The following is a 22,395-nucleotide window of genomic DNA, read 5'->3' as shown; positions in this document are numbered from 1 at the left end:
AATATCACAGTTTATCTTAAAGAAACTGCTGTGTTTTGGATTCTTTAATACCACCAAACAGGTATGAGGATGTTACTTATGATTGTCAAAAACAAATGCTGTGATCATCTGAGTGTGCTTAAGGTTTGGGGTTTGGTTTTTTCCCTACTGCTTGGTACGTGTGGGGGAATTATTAATCCATAAGTAATGCATGTGATTAGGTGAATAAACACATAATGCATGTGTAGGCAATGCCCTCTTGTGCTCTAGGGTGGCTACTGTCCTACAGGACTGTTGGAGTTCATATGCTTTGTCCCACAGCAAGTAAGGTTTCAGCTTCCAAGATATATCTTTACTATGTTCTATAAGGTTTTAATAAATACAAAGCTTGTTTACATGGTATATATGTTTAGTATATCATGTACAGTCACTGAATTTCTGAAACATAATCATTGTGTTCATGCAGATCATTAGATGTCTCATTTCTATAGTCTTGCTTACTTCTTGGCAACCTAAAGCTAATTTAAAAGCAAGTTATGTTTGTTTTGTGAAAAGTTATCTACCTTCATCAGGATCTGAAGAGAAATTCTAATGGGCACAAAGAAGAGAGGAGACCATTCAATCATTCTTTCACCATTTAAAGTAAACAAAGTTACACACTGTACTACAGCTTCCAGACTACATAATGAAAAAGTGCAGATACCATCTTCATTGATTAAGTAGAACCAAAAAAGTTCATAGAAAATAGATTGCTCATTTTCACGCTACAAACGAATACGTTGTTTGCCATTTTAACAAATTTAAAGGTGTGTTATTTCAGCAGCATTGTTGTAAATTGTACCGTAGTGCAGTTTCTTTTTCATAAAAATACCTTACAAATGGTCAGTCAAAAGTCATCAGCAAAAGAAAAACCCAGAAAACAATCAACCAAACAAAAAACAGAGGTAATGCTGATGCCAAAACAATTATAATACTGTTGGTACATAGAAAAGTAATCCTTATATTTTATACATTTATACAGAGTATAAAAGGTAACAGCAGATTATGCCACAGTCTCCCTTATCCCAATATCTATTTTCTTTGGAAGAAGTTCTCTTCTTTCATCAACACTTGCTAAGGAGTTTCGACAGTTTTGTCCATCCACATATAACTTTGCATATACTGGATTGGCGTAATTTGTTGGCTGCAGAGAAATTAATAGAACATTAGATCAGCCAGACCAAACCAAAAGTAACATTTGTGGAAATGGAAATGGCTTTGTTAAAGCAAGAACAAGTACACATAAAATATAACAGGATGTATTTGATAGATACCTGGACGTCTGAAAACCTGATAATGAGTTAATTCTTTAGTTAAAAATTAAATTCATGATGAGACATGCTATTAAAATAACCAATGACATGACATGCAGCACATTATGACATTAACATGATAAAAAAAATGACAAAAATTAGACAAAAACCTTGAAAAAATGTCTCTGAGGTTGACTTGTCCACCTTATTACACTGGAAGATTTCAGAATAGGTATGAAGGAGTTTATAGAGAAGGTGCACTGTGAGACCATGTGACAAATTTAACAGTAGAAAACTGCAGCCAACAGTTTCCATGTATTACCTGTTCTAAGACATCAGCATCCCATCAATAGCTGACCATGTTTTCGAACTCTGTGGCCCAAATACACAACATGATTTGACCAAAAAATTCAATACTTGCGTAATGTAAATTAAACTTTAATAATAAACCAGCATAACTGTTACTATATCACAGTAGTTACAGATTGAGAAGTCTTTTCTCAACAGTTTTGGTAGTTTGGACTGTAATGAAAAACATCTATTGAAATGAGTGGTACTTCAGCACAGGACAAGTCCATTGTTAGTGCTGCAAAGCACTTCAGTGTGTGAGAAATCTCCTGAGTCTGACAGCACAGAAGGATATAAAATGTGGAGAAAAACTTACTCCCCTGTCACTCATGCTGAGGAGAAAACACTATCCAAAGTCTGTCATGTAAAGGTCTCCATTACTTCATTATCTCTAGAAAACCTTTGCTATCCAAGTAGATGTGCAGCTTTTACCTATAACAACTGGAGAGGGTATCTTGTGGTCAAAATCTTCCTCTTCCTTATAACTACTGAAACAGCACAGATGTGCTTTCAGAAATACTGAGTGCAACACCAGCAAGCTCTAAAACAGGGAAATGCATTTGTTTGGTGTACAGAAGATACAGCTAAGCTCTAAATTACCCAAACCAGAAGTGGTTAGGTTTTCTTGACTTGAAAATATTGTGATTACACCCTGGAAAACAAGGAATGAAAGATGACTAGAGTCTTAGTTCTTCCTTTGCCTGTTGATCAACACTATTTCTGAGCCCAGTATTCTGATATTGCTCAGGGTGAGGAGCTACAGCAGCCACTCACTGAGTTACTAAAAGCTGCCTATTCCATCAATTACAGATGCAAAAGTGACTGTCTGGTGATCCAGACTTTCCTGGAATGGAGGCAGGAAAATAAAGAAGCTGCTTTCAGTTCTGTTTCAGTTCTACCAGACTGTCCCCACTGGAGATCTTGACATTTGTTGTCATGATTAGAATCAGACATTTAGGAAAACAGAAATTTAGGTCTATTTCAATTGTCAGGACTTTTTATTTCATTGATGACCATTATTAAGGATGATAATCACAACAGACCAAAGACACCTGACATCTATATGGAGATGCCTTATGGAGTTATAAAAATTATATATAACAGTAATTTCTTCCTCATGGTGCCTCTGAGTGGGTACTGAGAGCATAATGCAGTACAGAAAGAAAGTGGGCTGACTGGAATTTAAGAGAAAGAGTTAATGTTACAGATGGGCAAATATTCCAGCTTTTGTCATCCCTGGCTCTGTGCTCCATCAGAAAAATCACACCTTATAGAATTTGTTAAACTACCAAATACAACATAGTACAATCATGCAAGAATGCAAATGGCACAAAAATGAATATATATTGAGGCACATGAAAATGAATGTTGACGTTCCTTTTGTATTTTGGATTTCAATGTTTGTAAACATGATGCTAAACTGCAGTAAAAAATCTGATGTTTTACAAGGAACTGGTTTATGATACAAATCCATTGAAAACTGAACAATCAAAAATGCATTGCAAATGTTAAAGGAAACTGTTAATTTTAGTGTGCATCAAATTCCTCTTAAATAAAAGCACTTGTATCCATTCTTTGGGATCATCCCTTCCATTTGATAAATTGGATAAATGCCTGTAATTATGTGAAAACTGCAAATACATCAAGACACGTAGCTGTGAATGCCATGATAAACTTATATAATGTTATGGAAAAGCATCACATTGCTTACTGCCTTTTCGTTCCTCTGCAAAGACACATTTGCAATTTTAGATCATATGTTACAGTGATGGGTACAGATGAAATTGTGTATGCAGAGAGGGACCCTTCAAATAGAAAAATGTACTGTTTACTGTTGTTCTTTTTCCCATTAAAAGAACAAAAATGAAATTAAAAACAAACAGAAAATGCCTCTATTCAAAAATGACAGACAAACTTTCTTTAGAAAGGGGCTGATGTGGAATGAAATGGATTTGAATCATCATTTCTCACCCCTGTTGATAGTGGTCCTTTCAAGTCAGAGTTTAGGTAGATTGATGGAGCTGTGTGGGGAAGCTTGAATGCAGTGGGCCCTCCCCCTATGTATCTGGCCTGTATAAACAGAAAATTTTAGTTTCTGTGCTAAACCAGCATTTTCCATGTGCAATTATCAACACTGTTAAGTAAACAGTGCGGCAGTTTACTCGACACTCAGTGCACTCTAAAATAAAACAGTATTTAGAGTGATCGACATTTAAGAAAATCTTCTTGCAGGTACCTCTCGGAATGAAAAATAAAATTCAGCATTTTACAGTCATTTTCCACTCTAGATTAGAGCCAGACCTCACAATAAGCACAGGCTCAGTCACTCTGCCTCCAGTGAGTAACTCCATTTTCAGCTTAGCTCCTGTATTCAGCACTTGCCTATGTGATTCAGCAGTGACATCCCGTGAGCTCTCAGTAATCCTGTTACTGCTTTGTCAGGAGTGGCACAGAGTGATGGTTGCCCTTTGGTGTCTGTCTGATTAGGGAGCTCTGGGACAGAACTGGCAGCATTACCCCGCCCAGCCCGTGTCACATCACTCAGGGAGCTCGGGCACTGCACAGGGTGCTGCAGAGCTGACAGCATCTTTTACAAGGAAATGACAATACTTACTAGCTTTGTGTAAACATTTAATCTGTCTATCCCACCAGGAATCCCAATTCTTTATGCCTTTGGAGGTTTTCAGGTGTGAAATAAGTTACTCTCCTATGTATGCATACACTCTGTTGCTTCAAACACAGGCTGTACAATAATACATTTCCATTCAATATTTGCCACTGGGCTAAAAAGACAGGTTGTGCTTTGGCAACTTAAGGCAGATGTGTCTATGACAAAAACTTCATTTTGTAGTTCAGTTCTAACACTATTTTGGTAAAATCCAGACACTAGGAAAAATGATCATCAGCAAGCATCAGACTACCAACCAGCTGTTGGTATATACATGACATTTATTCTAATGAAATCTAATATGCTTTTATAGTCATTAACTAAATCTAAATGTCATTGTTCTATGCTTCTGTTCATTACTTTTAAAGTCAAAACCTTAGTAAGACATAAAATATGTGGTTTTGCCACTAGAAAAAGAAAAACATTACCTTTTCTGCATTTACAGTAAAATCTGAGGCTAAGAGACCACCTTCACTGTGGTCATGGCCCACCTCATACATGTTATATGATGGATTGCCGATTTCTACATTGATTCCTCCATTTATCATGGGTTGTCTTCTGATAGTTTTTGTCCTATAGTGCAAAAACACACAAAAAGAGAAGTTAGAGACTTTTCAAGTAATTTCTTAGATATTTTGTTTCTCTTTAATCTCTAAAACCAAGGGGATGAAAAAGTGTTTGCTGCAGAGACAATCAGAAAATCATTCCATTTTCCATGCAAAGTAGCAATCTGAGTCTATGTACAGATCTCACAGAGGCTGGAGGTAGAATTTTACTGTTTTCCTCAGTGTGGCTGTAGTGGTATGAATTCTCACCAAGTGCTAACTCGTCTTGTACCCTCTTCCTCTGATTATTTCTAGATTTCCCTCACTTCCCAAGGAAAGCCTCACAAACTCATTGCAGATTTCCTGCAGGAATGAAGATGGAGTGAACTCGAGTTATGTTCCTCATCCATTGCACTTCTATTTCAAATTGGTTGCCCAAAGTCACTTGTAAACTGAGAACAAGCAAATGGTTTCATTACGATGCATCAAAAATGTATGAACTTCTCGTAGCTTCACTTTGAATTCCCTGCCAGGGGTTACTGGAAAGCTGACATTCAACTTGAATTTTTTTAAAGCTTTAATAAAAGACAGAGTCTTCTATTTTTAACCTTGAATTAGGTACCAGTAAAGATAAGTGACTGAGTTGAATTGTTTCAGTTGCTCAACTCATTTCTTTTAGCTAAGCAGGTGATTTCAGTCTGAGCAATTGAAATAACCTCAAGAGGGTAATTTTTTCCAAATGCAGTATGTTCTCTAGAATTACAAGGGAATAATAGGGAGGTCACAGTCAGGATGGTAACAGTCGAGTCCTCTTGTTGGTTGAGAAAGATACAATCAGTGTTTGAAATCCAATATACTAAATGATCTGTATTTTTAAAAAATAGCACAGAAAAAAATATTTCCTAAAATAAGCACTTGACTGTAGCATCCAAATATTGAACAGCTACATCTAGTTTAGTACTTCACAGTCTTCTTTGAAGAGATAAAATAAGCCTAAAATATATTTTCAAATACAATTTAAAGAAGAAAAATTTTTATTGAGGCTAGTTCTATTTCTCTACTGAAAATCTATTATTTAACAAGTGATTCTCAGTAACCTAAATAATTTACAGACCAGCAACTGGTTTTCAGGATTTGGCTATCACTAAAGTTGGTGTTTTAGGTACAGCAGCCCATAATGACATCCACAGAGCCTGGCAGGGTCAGCATTGCTAACAGTACGGACAGGAAATGTATTTATCTTGTTGGCTTTACAAAAAGGTTTTAAAAATTAAAGCTTACTAGTTTAGACAGAGTTTGCAGGGGAGATGCCAGATCATGGTAACTTGAAAAAATTCTTTTAGCCTGGAGGACTGAAATAGTGTTGTAAATGGTCACATTTGCAGAAACAGCAGATTCATCCCATATTTCTAAAGGACTTAACAAAAAGACATTACCCTGGTTTTAAAGGTGGGGTAAGAGGCCCCAGGAGAAAGGCAGACAGCTGCTCAAGGCCAATGAGCAGGACAGCTACAGGCCTGAACTAAATGGTTTGCTCTCTTATTACTGGGAATCTTTCCTTGTTAAATCTGCATTACCATCACCACTGCAATCTTGTTTCTCTGAACACGAGAAAATGAGCAGCTCTCCCAGGTGTGTGTGTGTGCAGCAGAAACACTCCCTGCCTCCCTGGCCACCCAGCATGGCCTTTGAAGAATGGCCAAAGTCAAACAACTCTCCAAAGTCATTATCGGCTCTAAGGCAGCTCAATTAAAGAGAACAAAATCAATCCTGGCATTTGGCTTCCTATGCAAGACACTAAAGGAACACAGTAAGGACAACAAGGCTTGGGAATCTACAGTAAATACTTGGATCATTGTTTACATCTTCACTGCAACATGAACAATATTAATTATGTGGTTTTGATGAAATACATTAATTCTGTTTATTAAGTTTTCTAAGTCTCAAGATAAAGTTGTTAGCACTTGCTATTAAAAGCCTTGGTAGGATGGAGTAAAGTGGGTAAGAACTACAATTTTTTGTCCAGTGTGTGTGGATTATAAGTACAAATAAGAGGCATGGTTGTTCCAGCAAGACCCAAAATGTCACTAACTTGCTGCATTCAGAAACAAGTTTTGGATTGCTTGTTTTGTGGCATTTTTTTTTGTTTTATTTTTGTTTTGGCTTTTGATGTTGTTTTTTTTAATATCTACTTAACATATATGAAGTGATTTCTTGTATATAAAAAAGATACACATACTTTAAAAGTTTAATTTTTTACGTCATGCATCAATATTAAATTACTTACCTTCGTTTTCTTTTGCAAAGAAATAGTCCAATTACCAGAGTAGTAATCAAAGTCACCAGTAAAACAAGAGGAACAATGATTGCTATGCTTCCTAAAACAGGAGAAGGAAACATCTTTGAATGCTCATGGCTTCACAGATGCAAAACAGTTAAATTAATTAAAAAAAATAATTTCCCACACCAACAAATTTGGTGAGCTTCACTGATTTGAGATTTTAATGCTGATCAATTAAAAAACCCAACTTCATTACAGATAATGGTGTACACACAAGTACTTCTATAAACAAATCAGGGGTCTCCTTTTTCTGGATACCAATATGCTTTGGACTAATTGCCTGCCCTCATTTGCAGCCATACCCTGTGACAATTTGTGGAATTACTGAACAATTTGGACTGGAGAGGCCACTGACTGCCACCATCATCTTCAGCAGACATACAACTATTAATCTAAAATATTCAGTAAGCTTGGCTCTGATTGAAGAATTCATCAGCATTTATATGTATTTATTATTTTTATTTGTGGAAAACCAAAACATAGTGAGGAATATTCATTTCTAGGTGGTTGCTGCTTTCCTGCATTTTACTGCGTTGTGAGAGCCAACAATTTTCATGTGTTGGTACAGGCAAGCACAACAACTACAATAACGCTTAATGCAGCAGAAAACAGTGCCCAGATCAGACAGGGATGTTAAAGGTGAGGAGGGAACAGGGAAGAAGAAAATGGCCTTAACATTATTTTGGCAGATAATTTCACTGAAATGAGACTACCTGCAAAAATAAGGTCAGCAATTGTGCCCTTTAAAGAATTTCTCAGCCTTACTGCAAGTACCTGGTAGTAAAGAAATACATGTAACAAATAATTTTATGTTACAAATAACCTGGACTTTATAAACTACAGGACTCCAGCACAAAGCCAGTGTGGAATGGCATGTATTTCCTTTATCACAATCTTTAACTGCTGGAAAACAAAAATATTGCTGATTGTTTCATTGGCTCCATTTATTGGTTTATTAAAAAAAAAAAGCTGTTGGCAGTCTCTGCTCTACATTAAACACAGCCTAAATAAAGAATTGAGAAATGCCTTGAATTCTGCCTGGAGGCTTACTGAAAGCCAAGTCAGGTTGTCAGAGACACAAAACAAAGTACTATTGAATAAAAAATTGAAGCATTTTGAGTTTACTTCAGCTTATGAGATTCAGCACATAAAGGACCTTACAACAAGGCCAATTTAAGAAAACATTTGATAAACAGCTGGATTAAGTTCTACTTAGGATCCTCCCCCCCAGAAAAACTCCAACAATACCACCCAAAAGAAAATACGTTAATTTTGTCTTGGCATGTAAACTTTCAAGGAAAAAAAACCCTGAAAAACAGCCAACTGGGCATGAACTGACATTTGGTAACCAAGGTGCAGCTTGGGGTCTAGGAGAAGCCATTTCCCAGCTCACAGCAGTTATTGCATTAGCATGAAAGACTGCTCTGGGTTCTGGCTGGATTTTTCCCTATTTCCAGCTTTAAGTGTTCTTCCGCTTGTCTGGATGGCTGGGAAGATTTCCTCTAAGCATCGGGCTGACCTGAGTAGTGGGCAACTCATTTTACTGCTCCAGTTGGGCTAAAAGTGATGGAGGCACATACAGCAGGGTACCATCAGCACACTCTGCAGGAGCCTTGTCCAGTTTAAACTCCAAGAGTGTAGCAACATCACCCTTTTATGCTCACAGACATGTTTAAAAAAGTATGTGACAGGAGCTATTCTGACTTCCAGGATGATTTTCACAGGAGGTAAAATTCAAACCTCTGCAGAGAGCCAATACAAAAGTTATGCACTACTTACAACTCTATTTTTGAAGCTTTCAGTAGGACTTAAATGGTCAGAGGTCTCACACTAGTTCTCTGCACAGTCCGGATAGTGCCAAATGCTTGTCACTTGATACACTTTAAGAAAAGTGCAGTTAGCCCTTGGAGCAGTGAGTGTTCAGCATGGTCTGCATCCAAAGCACCTCATGCAACACTCAGTGGCAGTCAAAAAGCCCGGAAATATCTACATTTGGGCTTTTTAGAGAAAAATATGCAGATAACCAGCACACTTTGTGACACAGAATCACATTCTAAAATACGACCAGGTTTAAATTTCCAAACAGAGGCAAATTTGACAAGTACTAGTAGTTATTTGAAGTACTTACTTGTACTGATATTGTCAGACTTGCTGCTTTTGGGAGCTGGCCTCTCACACTGTGTGCCTGACCAGTTGGCTGAACATCTAAAAGGATCCAATTAAAATGGTATAAAGTTAATAGATGTCAGCTGCTAACACAGCAACCCAGTAAAGAGACCAGCAGCATCTTCTCAAGAGCTACACGAATGGCAACGGTGACTCTGCGAGATCAACACGAAGCCTCATGGAAGGAGTCAGCAGGACTCTGCCATGGCACTTACAACATTCTGAGTGCATTTTTAGTTTAAAACTGCAGCTTTGTGTCTTCAATTCCTGTTATTAGCACTGCAATCTTCATTCCAGAGTCCTTTACTAAAATTCTTGAATAATACGACAAGAGGCTTAATCAAAGGTATATGAACATCCTATCATTTTAAATTTTGAACTTTATAGCTAGATGTGTATTTGCAGAAATATATACATGTTTGTTTGTGTGTGTGTAAGCAGGCATGGGAGTGAAAGCATAAAGAGTTGTCCTAAAGGGGCAGGAGTATCTCCTGGCTTCAGAGAGCCCTAAATACTGTTTATATTCAGAGTATGAGCTCCAGGAGCCAGGTGCCTGGAAAAGCACACAGCTATTCTGCTATAATTTCCTTCTGTGAGCATCAATATGCAAATACTTCTTCCACTGGGATTCGGAACACTCTCTGTGCATACAAGCAAACACAGGGAGTCCGTGGATGCAGACTCAGCAAATCCATCAAACCCAGAAACAAATACCTGAATGAAACTCAATTGCTTATTCGTCCTGCTGTAAATACGATTAAGTTTACTACAGACCCTCAAACTCTCCTTGTGGAAACGGCAGGAAGTAGTCACTTTTCATCTGCCTCTGTTGCATATTGTGCAATGAATCATGGTTTTTCTAAGTATTTTTGAATTATTTATGAATTTCAATGTGAGTTATCTTTAGGGAGGTGCAATAGAGCGTTACCCTCACACAGTTCTAAGAACTACCTGCTGCCTTTCTAAGGGTTTAACAAACTGCAAAGTTGAGAGGGGGACATGCTTAGTGACTGACATTGTTCTGTAATAAAAGAAGGTTTGGAAAGATACAAAATATGCTACACAAAAGCAGTGCTATTCTGACAGGAGAGCCCCAGCCAGTTTTGCTGGTGATGCTTTTGACCCTCCTTGGCCTTTGCAGGTCACTGCAGAGGAGTGGCTATTTCCTCTCTTTGCTTCTGCACCTATCCCAGCACAACCAAACCTTTATTGGTTTTCATATTCAGCTTGAACCTTTTTGGGACACTATTTTCCTTTTTGGTAGGATGGGTTATGAAGGTGCTTAACTTGAACTCTACAGGGGGAAGGCACAGATGCTTTTAAAACCATTTTTGATTATTTGTATATATCGATCTTTTTTTTGCTATTTGATTCAAGAATTGTCACACAATAGATAAATTGCATTATAATTTAGAAGCTCTTCATACTTATTGAAATAAGTTTGTTTACTTAAATAAATATGGTAAATACACACTTAAGTTTCCTCACTGCAAAAGAACCCCCAATTACTAATTAATTACACACATTATGGTTCACAATGATATATTTTGTAACAACCCATCTGACTTTTCCACCTGCTTCCCGTCACTTTGGCATATTCTAAGTCACAGGAAACACATGACTTTAACCTTTCAAAAGATGCATCTGCTACTATTTTTTCCAGATCTATTTTTAGGAATTACATAAGACTAAAATGCTTGCACTGATGGCCTACCTTACTAAGATAATATTTAAGGAATTAGTTTTTTAAAAATATCAGCTTTCAATCTACAGCTGCAAAATAAGTATCCCCATTCTTATAGGGAAACACTATATATCTTTATATTTAGAATATTCTACTGGGCTCAAAGCTGAAGGCATAATAACCATGAAATAAAGTCCTTATATTTCTTACTGAAGTTTTGCATCATTGTTGTTCAGGATTCAGCTCATGTGATTAAAACTTGTTATGAGAGGAAATTTGCATTTAATGCTACACTTTTGAAAGGGAAAGATTTATTTGAAAGTTAAACATACCTTACCTCTGTACCTAAATCTTTATATTCCAGATTTCATATGCCTGCACTGTATATAAGAAGAATTAAGATATATATGTGTTAAAAATGTTTAAAGAATAGAAGATAGTGAGACTGGGAAAAGAATCCCCATGAAGCATGCAAGTATAAGAATATGAGAGAATTGTGTATAATGTACAATTACGTTCTCCAAAATCTTATAGCAGATATGACACCACAACAGCTGGTGAAGAAAGAAATCCTACAGGTTTATATGCAGTAAACAGTGCCTAAATTAAGGCAAAAAATATTAGCAGTCCTTTACCTATCTTGGCAAGTGAATTGTAAAAATCAGCACTATTGAAACAGACTTGAGGCATTTGATATAAGTATCATAAAAACATTGTTAGTTGCAGCTTCATTTTAATATTTTCCAAATGCTTGCTGTCTCCAATAAACTTCAAAGAGACTGAAGCTGCCAGGATGACTGTCATTTCCTTCTAAACTTCAAGGTAAAATGATTGCCCTTTGATGGTTCAGCAGGACAGAGCAGACTTGTCTTGGGCAGACAGAATAGAAACTGAAATGAAGCCCAGGGGAAAGGTGTGTTTGCTGCAAGGGAATTTGACACAGAAAATTAGCCATGAGCAGGCACATGAATAATGATGGGGTTGGGACATGGACAGCTGTTCTTGTAGGAACGTGGGAAATAAGCAGGTCTTAACCAGTTTCAGTTGTCTTCAGATACCATAGACAAAAATTGGTCTTAATAACAGCATTTTATGGTATTATTAAATGCAGACTGCTCAGTACCTGGCATGGGAACTGACTCCTGGTTCAATCTGAGGCAGAGTAGTTTGTACCTTCACAAATAATTTGGTAGCAGGAGCTTTTGTTGTGTACCATTGTCAATGGTCAGAGGGGACATTTGCAGCACAGGCAAACAAAAAGGCATTAACGGAGCAGAACTGCATAAAGGCACTTGTTTCACTGGAGACATTCATATTGTCACAACCTGGGGCTAAATAACACTGAAAATGCCTCATCTGAGCTACACAAACAAATACTGATGGAAACAGATGGGGAACCTGACAGTGAAGGACAGGCTGGAGTCAGGTGTGTGCCAAAAGGTGCTACAGTGAACATCTCCAGGTGCAAATCTCCAGTTCCCAACGGAATGGGGGAAAGATCAAAGAGCAGCAACATCACAGAAAATGCCAGCATGAAAACTGAATGTGAAGTGCAATAAATAAAGGTTGTATTGGGTCTGCTGCCAAGGTCATTAATGAAATGATGCTGCAGCTCTCTCTGTTAGAGTTTAGCTCTACATTTACAAAGAGATGACTGAGAAATGCCTTCTGAGACATGGAATGCCCATGCAACTGGATTTAATTATTTTGAGGAAATAATATCACAAAGAGAAATGTTTAAAAAACTTAAAATTGAGATGATAAAGGTGTCCTCCTTGTAGTGAGGAATGTTTAGAATGAAGATATTTACATTTCAGAGACTGATCATGCTGTTACAGAATCTATTCATGAGAGAAAGTGCCTCTGTCCTCTATTTCTGTATAACCATTACAGGTCAGTGTGGTCAAACACTCACAACTCAATTACAGGGACACTTGACCAAAAGGAACCATTTGACTATGAAATGTCTGAATAAATAGAAAAAAAAAAGCCAGTAAAAAGGGTAATTTGGTGGCAGTGTTTTGTTTGTTTTTTTGTTTTGTTTTTTTTTTTTTTTTTAATTTTGTTTTTCTTTTTTCCTCCCTTTTTGTTTCTTGGCAGGGCAAATTTTCATAAAAATATAATACAGCAGCATAATATGCAGTTAAAAGTGATTTTGTGGACAACTGCTTTCCAACTCAATATACCAGTGTGTATCTAAAAAATGACAGAAAGCAGTGCTGAAAGATTAGTCTAAAAGTATAACAGAATCTGTGAAACATTCCTTACAAATTTGAGGTGGAAGGGGAATTGAAAATATTTCTTGCCTTTCTTCATTATACAAAATAATTTTCTAATTTTTTTTTAGTCATCACAGAGGTAGTAATATACAATAAAACATCCTAATAAAAGTACCCAGCCTAAATATTTTAAGAAACTTCCATTTAAATTTCACTGGAATATGTAATACCACTAATATCAAAATATACATGAAGAGACCACATGGTAGTGGCATTGTTATAAGGAAAATAACATAGAAGCTGAGGGAGAGATACTTTACAAAATTACCTGAAAATAAAACAGAGACTACCTCAAAATCCAATAAATTGAGAATAGGAAAATTGCATCACCCAAAAGCAGACAAAACAATAAAAATTACTACTGAGGAACCCAAAAGAATCTTAAATTTAGTCACAAGATACATAAGAAATAAAAAATTACCTTAAACATGAATTTTAATTTGTGCATGACATGATTATATACAAATCATCATTCACAGTTGCTGCAAGGAACCTGCATTCAAGTGCAACTCAGCCTCCTTCATCCCAAGGTAAGAAAAAGTAACTGAGGGTCATTAAACGCCATGTAATGTGTACAGTACAGTTGCTATAAAAGCAGTAATAATAACTATATAAAAATATCCATGTCTAGATGACAACTACTGTAGCTGAAACTACACTGAGCAACAAAGAAAAGGAAGAGATTGAAATGGTAAAACAAAAATGAATGAGAAACTACTGGATCAATGGGTATAAGATGAACCGAGTTTTCCTCTCCTCACAGAGGCAAAGGAAGCAGTGATGGACAGCAGCAAATACAAGTTTTATCTGAATCATGGACAAAGAGTATCTGCATTACAGCATAGTTAGTAAGTGTTCAATGAAAAATACACAAACTCCTCTTCTCCACAATCATCTCATTTCTTCCTTTGACAACCACTCTTCAAACATCTGTTTGCATTTAATACTTTACTAACACTAGTTTGCAATACAAAGTGAATGATCTTCTGTAATACAAAGTTATAACCTGCTGATTATGTTCCAATTCAAGGCATTTTTAACAAAGATATTTTTAGTTGAAAAAGAAAGCTCTCAAAGAACTAGAATAATGCTGTGAAATTCCTGTTGCAATTGTAATTGGGGAGCTCATTAAATATACCCTAGGAGATCACATGGAAAACATTTATTGCAAGAGGCTCAACAAAATTTTCAGTTCTGAGTTGTACTCCTTCTCAGGGTTATCATTTTCTTCCCCTCCTGACACTGTTCTACACCACAGTGGCTTTTTCTACTCAGCCTTCAGAAACTTCCAGTCAGGGGATTGCATGGGATGGTCCCTTTCTTGTCCACAACTGGACTATGGATGTCCCCGAACCTGTTTCTGAGCAGAGGTTTGCCATAATATGAGTTACGTTTAGTTATAAACTTGGGTGTAAGTGCAGCACTTGCAAAAGTTGCACATGTACTTACACAGAAACTGCTCATATTTGAAGATTTTTCAACATGAAAGGAGTGTCAGGAGGAAGGTTCAGCATCACAGGCACATGAGCTGGGGGGAAGTTCCTCTGTCAGGAGGAATGTGCTCTTTTCCTGCTGATTTTGTGACCTGAACACACACACACAGATGTGCACCCCCGCCCCATCCTACATTCACCAAACACAGTGTCCCTCTCCAACCTGCTGGATACAAAGCTGGCAAGAACAATCTGCAACACTAGACCAGGTTGCCCAGAAAAGCTGGGAATGCCCCATCCCTGAAGTGTCAAGGTCAGGCTGGATGGGGCTCTGAGCATCCTGGTCTAGAGGAAGGTGTCCAAGCCCATGGCAGGGTGTGGAATGAGAAGACCTTTAAGGTCCAGTCCAACCAAATAATTCTGTGATTCTATAACTTCTCTCTTGTTTATTTCACTGCTTCAGGGGTTATTTTTTCTCATTTTTCCACGTCTCCACTTTCAAACTCAAGCTTTGTTATCACTTTTAAGCAATTCCACAACTTGCTCTCTCCCCATTTGTTCACTATTGGCTTTAAGCTACTACTCCACCAAAATTCTCCATTTAGAAATTAAGTAATTTATTTTTTCTCCACCTTACACTTTTTAATTTCCTCTCTTATCAAACCTAGGCTTTCTTTCAATCTCCTTTATGGTATGTACCTTCTCATTTACTATCCAGGGTGACTTCTCATCACAGAAGAACTGATGTTTGGTCTAATATTGAAATAAAACCCACACCCTGAAGGGCTCTGAAGAACCAACACATCTATCCACAGGCAATTAAGGCAATGCTGTACTTTGTCCCCTGATTTTCTCTCTGTTTCTGATGACACCTGGGAAACAGAGGCTGCACATTCCAGATACACAGAACAGCACACACCTCTACAGAGAGTAATCCAAGTAGGAATAAATTACTATTCTCTTACAGCCAGCAGAATATAATCTTACTTGTTTCACCTGAGAGTCTCAGCCACAGTCATGCAGCATTGCTCAAAAGCTCATTGGAGTATTTAAAAGCTCTTTTAAGTATAGTTGGCTTCAGATAAGGATCAATGTTATTTGTATAGCCTAGCAGCTTTGATTGCAAACTTAGCAACTATCCCTCATTATCTTTCTATAGTGTGTAGTGCCAAGGGGTTATGATTTAATCACATTTATTTGCAGATAATAATAACAATACACCACATCTATGTGAAGATGCAAATAATACTAGTAATACAAATAAAAAGATGACATTAGAGCAACTTATAATTATGGCAAAGGTCTAAAAGAAACAAAGGTGAGGGAGAGCAATATTCTGTACTAAAGAAATTGGTCCAGCTCTGCCTATGTAACTACCAGTCATGATCTTGTGTACTTGAAAGTTTTAGTTTTTTCCAAGTCTTTCATTAGTATCATACAAGGTATAGTCTCTCTCTAAATGTTCTCTTGCAGGAATTTCTATGCAGTTAGATAATCAGTGAGAGGAAAACAGAGAGGTAAATAAAAGTAATTAATAAAAGACAGACTGACTGCTAGAACAGATGGAACTGACAGTTTGTGAAATACATAGAAAAAACATTACTTGTTTATTTCCCATCTGAATATAATCTCCTGTTCATTTTTTTTGTCAATTGATTTGTGAACTTACTGGAGCAATTCAGACATAACTTACATGTTTCTAGTGTTATTCACATCATCCTCCTCCAAAACCATTAGTGAGTAGAACTAAAGGGATCCTTAAGAAATATAATATGTGAATACTAAAATGACAGTAACTATATATAACATCATGCTACTTTAAGACATCCTCAGCAGTACATTTTTCAGAACAGGTCAGTACCTCAAATTTTAACATTCTGAAATTCTCTAACAACCTCTGTAATTCAGCAAGAAGACTAATGTGGGGAAGAGCTGATGCTGCCTGTACCTGTGGAATGACTGTAAACTCAGGCATCTCCTATTTCTTCTAAAAATCACCCACCCATGAATTAGACACTGGTTACAGAAAATATTAGCACCTTAGATAAGTGTCTCTGAACCCAGTGACAGATGTCACACCTCATACATACCTACATGGCCACACATGCAGGTTGGAGGGATAAATAATTTTCCTTACAATGGAGCAGAAATTACAAGAAAAATCTTTGAGGCTCCTGTTCCCTGACACAATGATTCTTGTGAATAGTGGGATTCCTTCCCTCCTTCCTGATGCCTTCTACTTGCCCGTATCAGGTGGATAAAATCATAGCCAAACTCCAGGAAAGTAGTAATTTGGTACCAGAAGATCACAAGATATTAATTATCAGCTGGAGGTCGGAAGGAGAACTGGGGCATGTGGAGAGACACTTCTTTATCACTGTGACTCTCTGCAATGCCATCCAGCTATTTGCCTCACTTCCCTGTCCTCTAAGCCTCCTGGCCTTTGTAAAGAAAGCAACAACTTAAAGACTCTCTTAACAATTCCCAGACACACAGTGTGGTCATACTAACCCAACAATCAGTCTGAAGACACAACAGGAACACTGTCTCTAGCTAAGCTTGTACTCTGAATGTGAATTATCTATCGAAGTTTCAATTAAACTTAAACTTCTGATTACCAACTCGCCTGAAACCCTTTCTCACACTGAAGAGAACTTTGTATTAAATCTTTATCATTTTTTTTATTCCATGTGTCTTCCTTCCCACTTTAACAATGACTTTAATTACAAAAAAAATTCTGAAACTATTTCAGATAACTCTGAGAAGTTGAAAGTGCAAGGACTGCTCAGTTCTTCTAAAAGTCATTATATTACTGATGTACTTTACTGCTTTTCTTTTCACTTGAGCTTGGATTATTCAGTCTGTCACACAAGAGCCTAATAAAAGCAGTCTTGGGAATATTGTCACAGTAAGAATATATAATAAGTAAACAAAACAACTTAATCACTATGCTCAGAATGCTGCAATCCCTTCCTGTTCTTTTCTGTGGAAGACAACATTCTCAAAGGGAGAAACTACAGCTTTCATCAATAAAATAGTCCTTTGGGTATCAGCATTTCACTTTTTGGAAGGAAGAAAACCAAGAGTAATACCACTTTTGTACAAGTCTAACACTTCATTTTTTCTTGTTGTTTTTTTTCGTTCTGTCTTCTTTAAGCCTTTTTTTTTCCATTTTCCTGCAACTATGTCTTATATGTGCAATATATGACTTTATAGGCAGCAAAATGTTCTTCCTAGGGCTGCATGATTCTGAAAACCCAAGTGTGATACACGGAGATACAAACAATTCCAAGCACCCACGTCCCACACAATGCTGATCAACAGACCCACTCCACACCTTCCAAGTTAACAAGTGGTAGTCAAGACACTAATCTCGTTTCCAATGGATTTATGAAATCTCAAGTCAGAGAGTTTCATTGTGTGAGAATGTTGACAAAGGAACTGTGATCATATTTAAAAAAAAAAAAGAGATCATTCACCCTGCCTTGTCACTGTCATTGCTACCCACCAGACACCCACATCACAAACCCACAGCACTGTATGTTTCCATAAGCCATGCATGTTGATGAGCTAAGTTTAAAGCTGTTTGAGTTTCATATTTGAACCCAAGTCTGGGTCTTTGGTTCATGGTTTCCCTTCTGACTTTTGCATCACAGCCATTGAGCAAAGCAAAGACAGGTATTTTGTACCTCTCTGTACATCCACCCTACAGGGAGTTCAAAGACTACAGTTGTTTCTTTCCCTAATGAAGATTAAAATTTTCTTATTAAGAAATAGACCTAAAATCCCTTAGAAAAATGCAGAATACAAATGTAAGGGTTTTTTAATCAGATCAAAGTTATGATGCAGCACACATATTTTTGTTTCACAGCATCTATTTTACAGCATTATTTCTATAAAGATAACAAGACTTCTGAATACAAGCTTAACTTCTGAAATGGTACCTAAATAGCTCTTTTGCTCCTCTCCGTGTATGGATAACAAATAAGTCTGGTTTGGAGTCTAGAACACATGAAATGTTACTGCTAAACTTTATGTTATGTAGGATAAACTTGGTAAAATATCTCAAAATATGAGCAAGAAAAGCCAAGTGGCATTCTCAGTATTTTCAATTCACTTTGCAAAAATAAAGCTTTTTATTTCTTCCTCTAATGATACAGACACTGCAGATGTATGTTTAAATATAGTCATCAGTGCAACTATCAAAGGGTAAGTGTGTATTATAGAAATGGGCCCCCAGATTAAATATATATTGTGAAATGTATGTGAATGTGCATGACTTGAACCAATGAACTGTGGCCTGGAATGATGTCACAGAATGTGCAGCATTAAGTGGAAGGTTAAACCTACTTGCATCTCGGTTCATTAAACGTGGTTAAAGTGCAAACTCCCTCATTCTGACAGTAGTAATCACAAGGGTTCACTTTCTGGTCACAGCGCTGACTTTTAAACCCCACAGAGCATCTGCAGAATTTCAGTAAAATAGACCTATATAAATATTCTGCCTTTGCTGAACATACTTTAAATGCATTTTATATAATGATGGCAAGACACACACACATACACAGGCACACACTCACAGAAAATAAATTAATATTCATTTTTTCATGGAAGGTCTATCTGACAATACTGAAAAGTTGCTCATCAGTGTTGATCAAACAGTTTTAAAACAATGGGCTTATACCAACTCATGGGTTCTCAAGTTGTTTTTGTCAGAGGCACTATACATTTCTATAGACTGATCATAATTACAAGGACCTTAAAATCTTTCATGACCATTTTCTTAGCACTGTTAATGGTGTTGGTATATGCTATAGCACTTCAGCATTGTAAACCCACACTCAAATCAAGGTATGAAACTTTTTTTTCCCTTGAGATGCTATGGTGTTCCATATGAATTAGAAAAAGAGTAAGTCAGTCTTAAAAGGGAAAAGAAGGGGAAAATCACAAGCTTCCTAAACAGCCATTCTAGGTGTTTAAGCAAATGAATCACCAGACTTCATCCTCATATTTGGGTCTTAGATACTATAGCTGTGATAGTGTCCTCTTGTCATGATTTATCAGTCTCTAGTCCTCAACTGAAGACATTTAAAGGAGGTACAAATAACAGGTAAAATGGTCTCAATTGAAATAATAATGGAAAAGGGAGATAGGCACTTAAAGCATTTTCAACCAGATAAGGGCTACTATTAGAACTAAATTACACTTTTAGCCCTAAACCTACACACATCTACTGACAACTTTTCAGTGGGACTGCAACTACAGCTGTGCCCCTTTTCACATCCCGAAGTGCTTCAGCCCTCACAGGGAGGAACCCCTGACCCATCTCTTACATTGCTCACATTCCAAAAAACAGGCATTTCTCTATGAGACTTCCTTGAGAGTCTGAACAAAACAGGCAATCTCTTTTAAGATCACCTACCTCAAACACATCAACAAAATGAAGGAGTGGCTGTATCAGTATTTATGAAGATGTAGCGCCAGATCCCTTTGGGCAACAATTTCCTTCTGTCACCCAGGAAATGAGACACTTGAGTCCAATCCTCTCTTCCAAAAACCTCTCTCTTCCAACCTGGAGGATGCTCTGACCTCCAGGTTGTTTGGAAAAGTGGAAGACCATTCCACAATGAAGCTTTTCAGCGTGTAGAAAACACTGGATCATTTAGTAGTCAAAAGCAAAACAAACAAGGAGTCTGACTACATAGCTCAGTGTAACTGGAAGCAGGAAAGAAATTAATTTCTTGCTACAGTGACTACTTCAGTATTTTATATTGAGCAGCTGAAAAAGAAGATACACCATAGCTCTCAAGAAAGGCCTGGAATGTAGGCTGTTTTACCTCTTACAACAGTACTTCACCATCTAGACTACAGAATCCCATTTTCTTTGGTAATTTAATTCTGGACTTAAGGAAAGCATCCTGAAATATTCTCTCAACCTTGATGCTGGAGGGAGAGCACAACCTCACCACAGAACAGCCACACTGTGGGCAATGTGAAGGTTAGGGCTGAAACAAGAGATGCATGAACAGCTCCTCAGACCCACAAAGGAAATGAACACTGGAATTATTCTTTGTGCTCTCTGGCTATCAGGAGGAGTGTGTGCCCTCAACTCTGACCATCTTTATAGGAGAAGGGATTTAATCCACCTTTGAGAAGCAGGGCAGGCAACCATCCTATGCTTCCAGACTCCATTCTGGAACAAATGCCTAAACAGGCTTTAGATCTGGTTTGAGATTATTAGTCTCAAAAGACATATCTTATATGTATTCACAATATATTCCTTAGTTATATCTTTCAATACACATTTTTCAAAATGGTAGGCAAAGCATCAGGTTACAGAAAAGGCTAGGGAACAACTGCAACCAGCACGTTATACACCCTGGGAAGCCCCAGAGTACAGATACATGCACAATAATTTCATTACTTGTTGGCACAAGGGCATTTTCATTTACCAACAGGATGCAGGATACTCACAGACAGACAGGTATGTTTGTCTCTGGGTCCAGCTGGCATGTGCCACCGTTGTAGCAGTAGCCATCACACAGCTGACAGGTGGAGGCAAGCTTTCCATTAGTGCAACTGTCATGATTAGAAAAAATAAATTAATACAAAACCAATCAGTATTCAGTAAATCTGAATTAAAGTGCTTATTTCGAGACGTGTATAAGACCTACCAACTCCAAGAATTTTTGGGTTCCACTTTGAAAAGGTAGCACAGGCAGAGAGTTTATTACACAAAATATCTTTAATCTTTCCCTTTATGAAAATAAACTATTATTATACAAAATAATCCCTCAGCAATAGAGCAGCACAGGTGACTGTATGCCTCCAATAGTACGCAGTATGTCTCTACCACTGTCACAGATAATGCAGGATGAACCAATTTTTACAGGACGGTAAAACTTGACTGTTAATTTGAGTAATTTTATTTTTTTTAAATGAAAACCCATTTTTTTGTCCTGCTGTTATGCTTCCCCCAGTGAAGAGTGCTTCAAAAGATGGTTTAAAAAGCTAGTGGGTTTTGCACGAACAGGAACCACACAAAGGAACTGATCTGATGTGACCAGTTCAGGGACTGTGTAGGAGATTTAAGGGACAGTTCATTCTAATTGCTATTAAATATGATTTTGAACACAATCACTCCCCTACAGGCACTTACTTGCATACTATGTCATTACTGTCCTTATTTATTATGCAGTGTCCCCCATGGCACCTGATGCATTTGTCCACTTCACATTTTGGACCTTCAAACCGCACTGGACAGACACATTCGACACTTCCATCATCAGAAATGGTACAGGATTCAGAATTCACACAGTAATGGTGGCAAACATCTGAAAGTAACAAGAAAGCTAATTATTAGAAGACATTAAGGATGATTATGGAAAAAATAATCTATTACTTTTATGTTTTAAAAGGTACTGTAATAAAACCAAAGTGATAACTAAAACTGGAGACTCAGTGGCAACTACAAGAACCAAGAATGCTCCATAAACAGATATATGATATATTAACAATGTAGTCTGAAGAAGTGAAATAGAAGGATAAACTCATAAGAGAGGTTTTTTCCTTCTAGTTGTCTGTGGCACCACCCCACATAATAGAACGACTACTGATGAGAAAAGCTGAGCAATTTTAATGTATTTAATGGGATGTTGGC

General features: G+C 37.2%; 1 protein-coding gene across 1 annotated transcript in view; it reads right to left on the bottom strand.

The window, feature by feature from the left end:
• Window positions 1-326: 326 nt before the first annotated feature.
• LRP1B (LDL receptor related protein 1B) overlaps window positions 327-22,395 on the bottom strand; it is a 312,472-nt gene continuing 290,403 nt past the window's right edge. Inside the window, exons 82-88 of the mRNA XM_071562122.1 lie at window positions 21,895-22,069; window positions 21,210-21,314; window positions 9,302-9,378; window positions 7,120-7,210; window positions 4,716-4,860; window positions 3,591-3,689; window positions 327-1,162 (exon numbers count right to left, since the gene is read on the bottom strand). Of these exons, the coding sequence (XP_071418223.1) occupies window positions 1,022-1,162; window positions 3,591-3,689; window positions 4,716-4,860; window positions 7,120-7,210; window positions 9,302-9,378; window positions 21,210-21,314; window positions 21,895-22,069 (833 nt within the window). The 3' untranslated portion in view covers window positions 327-1,021. The remainder of the gene's footprint in view (window positions 1,163-3,590; window positions 3,690-4,715; window positions 4,861-7,119; window positions 7,211-9,301; window positions 9,379-21,209; window positions 21,315-21,894; window positions 22,070-22,395) is intronic.

Source organism: Pithys albifrons, chromosome 8 (genome assembly GCF_047495875.1).
Source record: "Pithys albifrons albifrons isolate INPA30051 chromosome 8, PitAlb_v1, whole genome shotgun sequence".
Lineage (NCBI taxonomy): Eukaryota > Metazoa > Chordata > Aves > Passeriformes > Thamnophilidae > Pithys > Pithys albifrons.
Note: the sequence above shows the minus strand (reverse complement) of the source record. Positions and strands in the feature narration are given on the sequence as shown.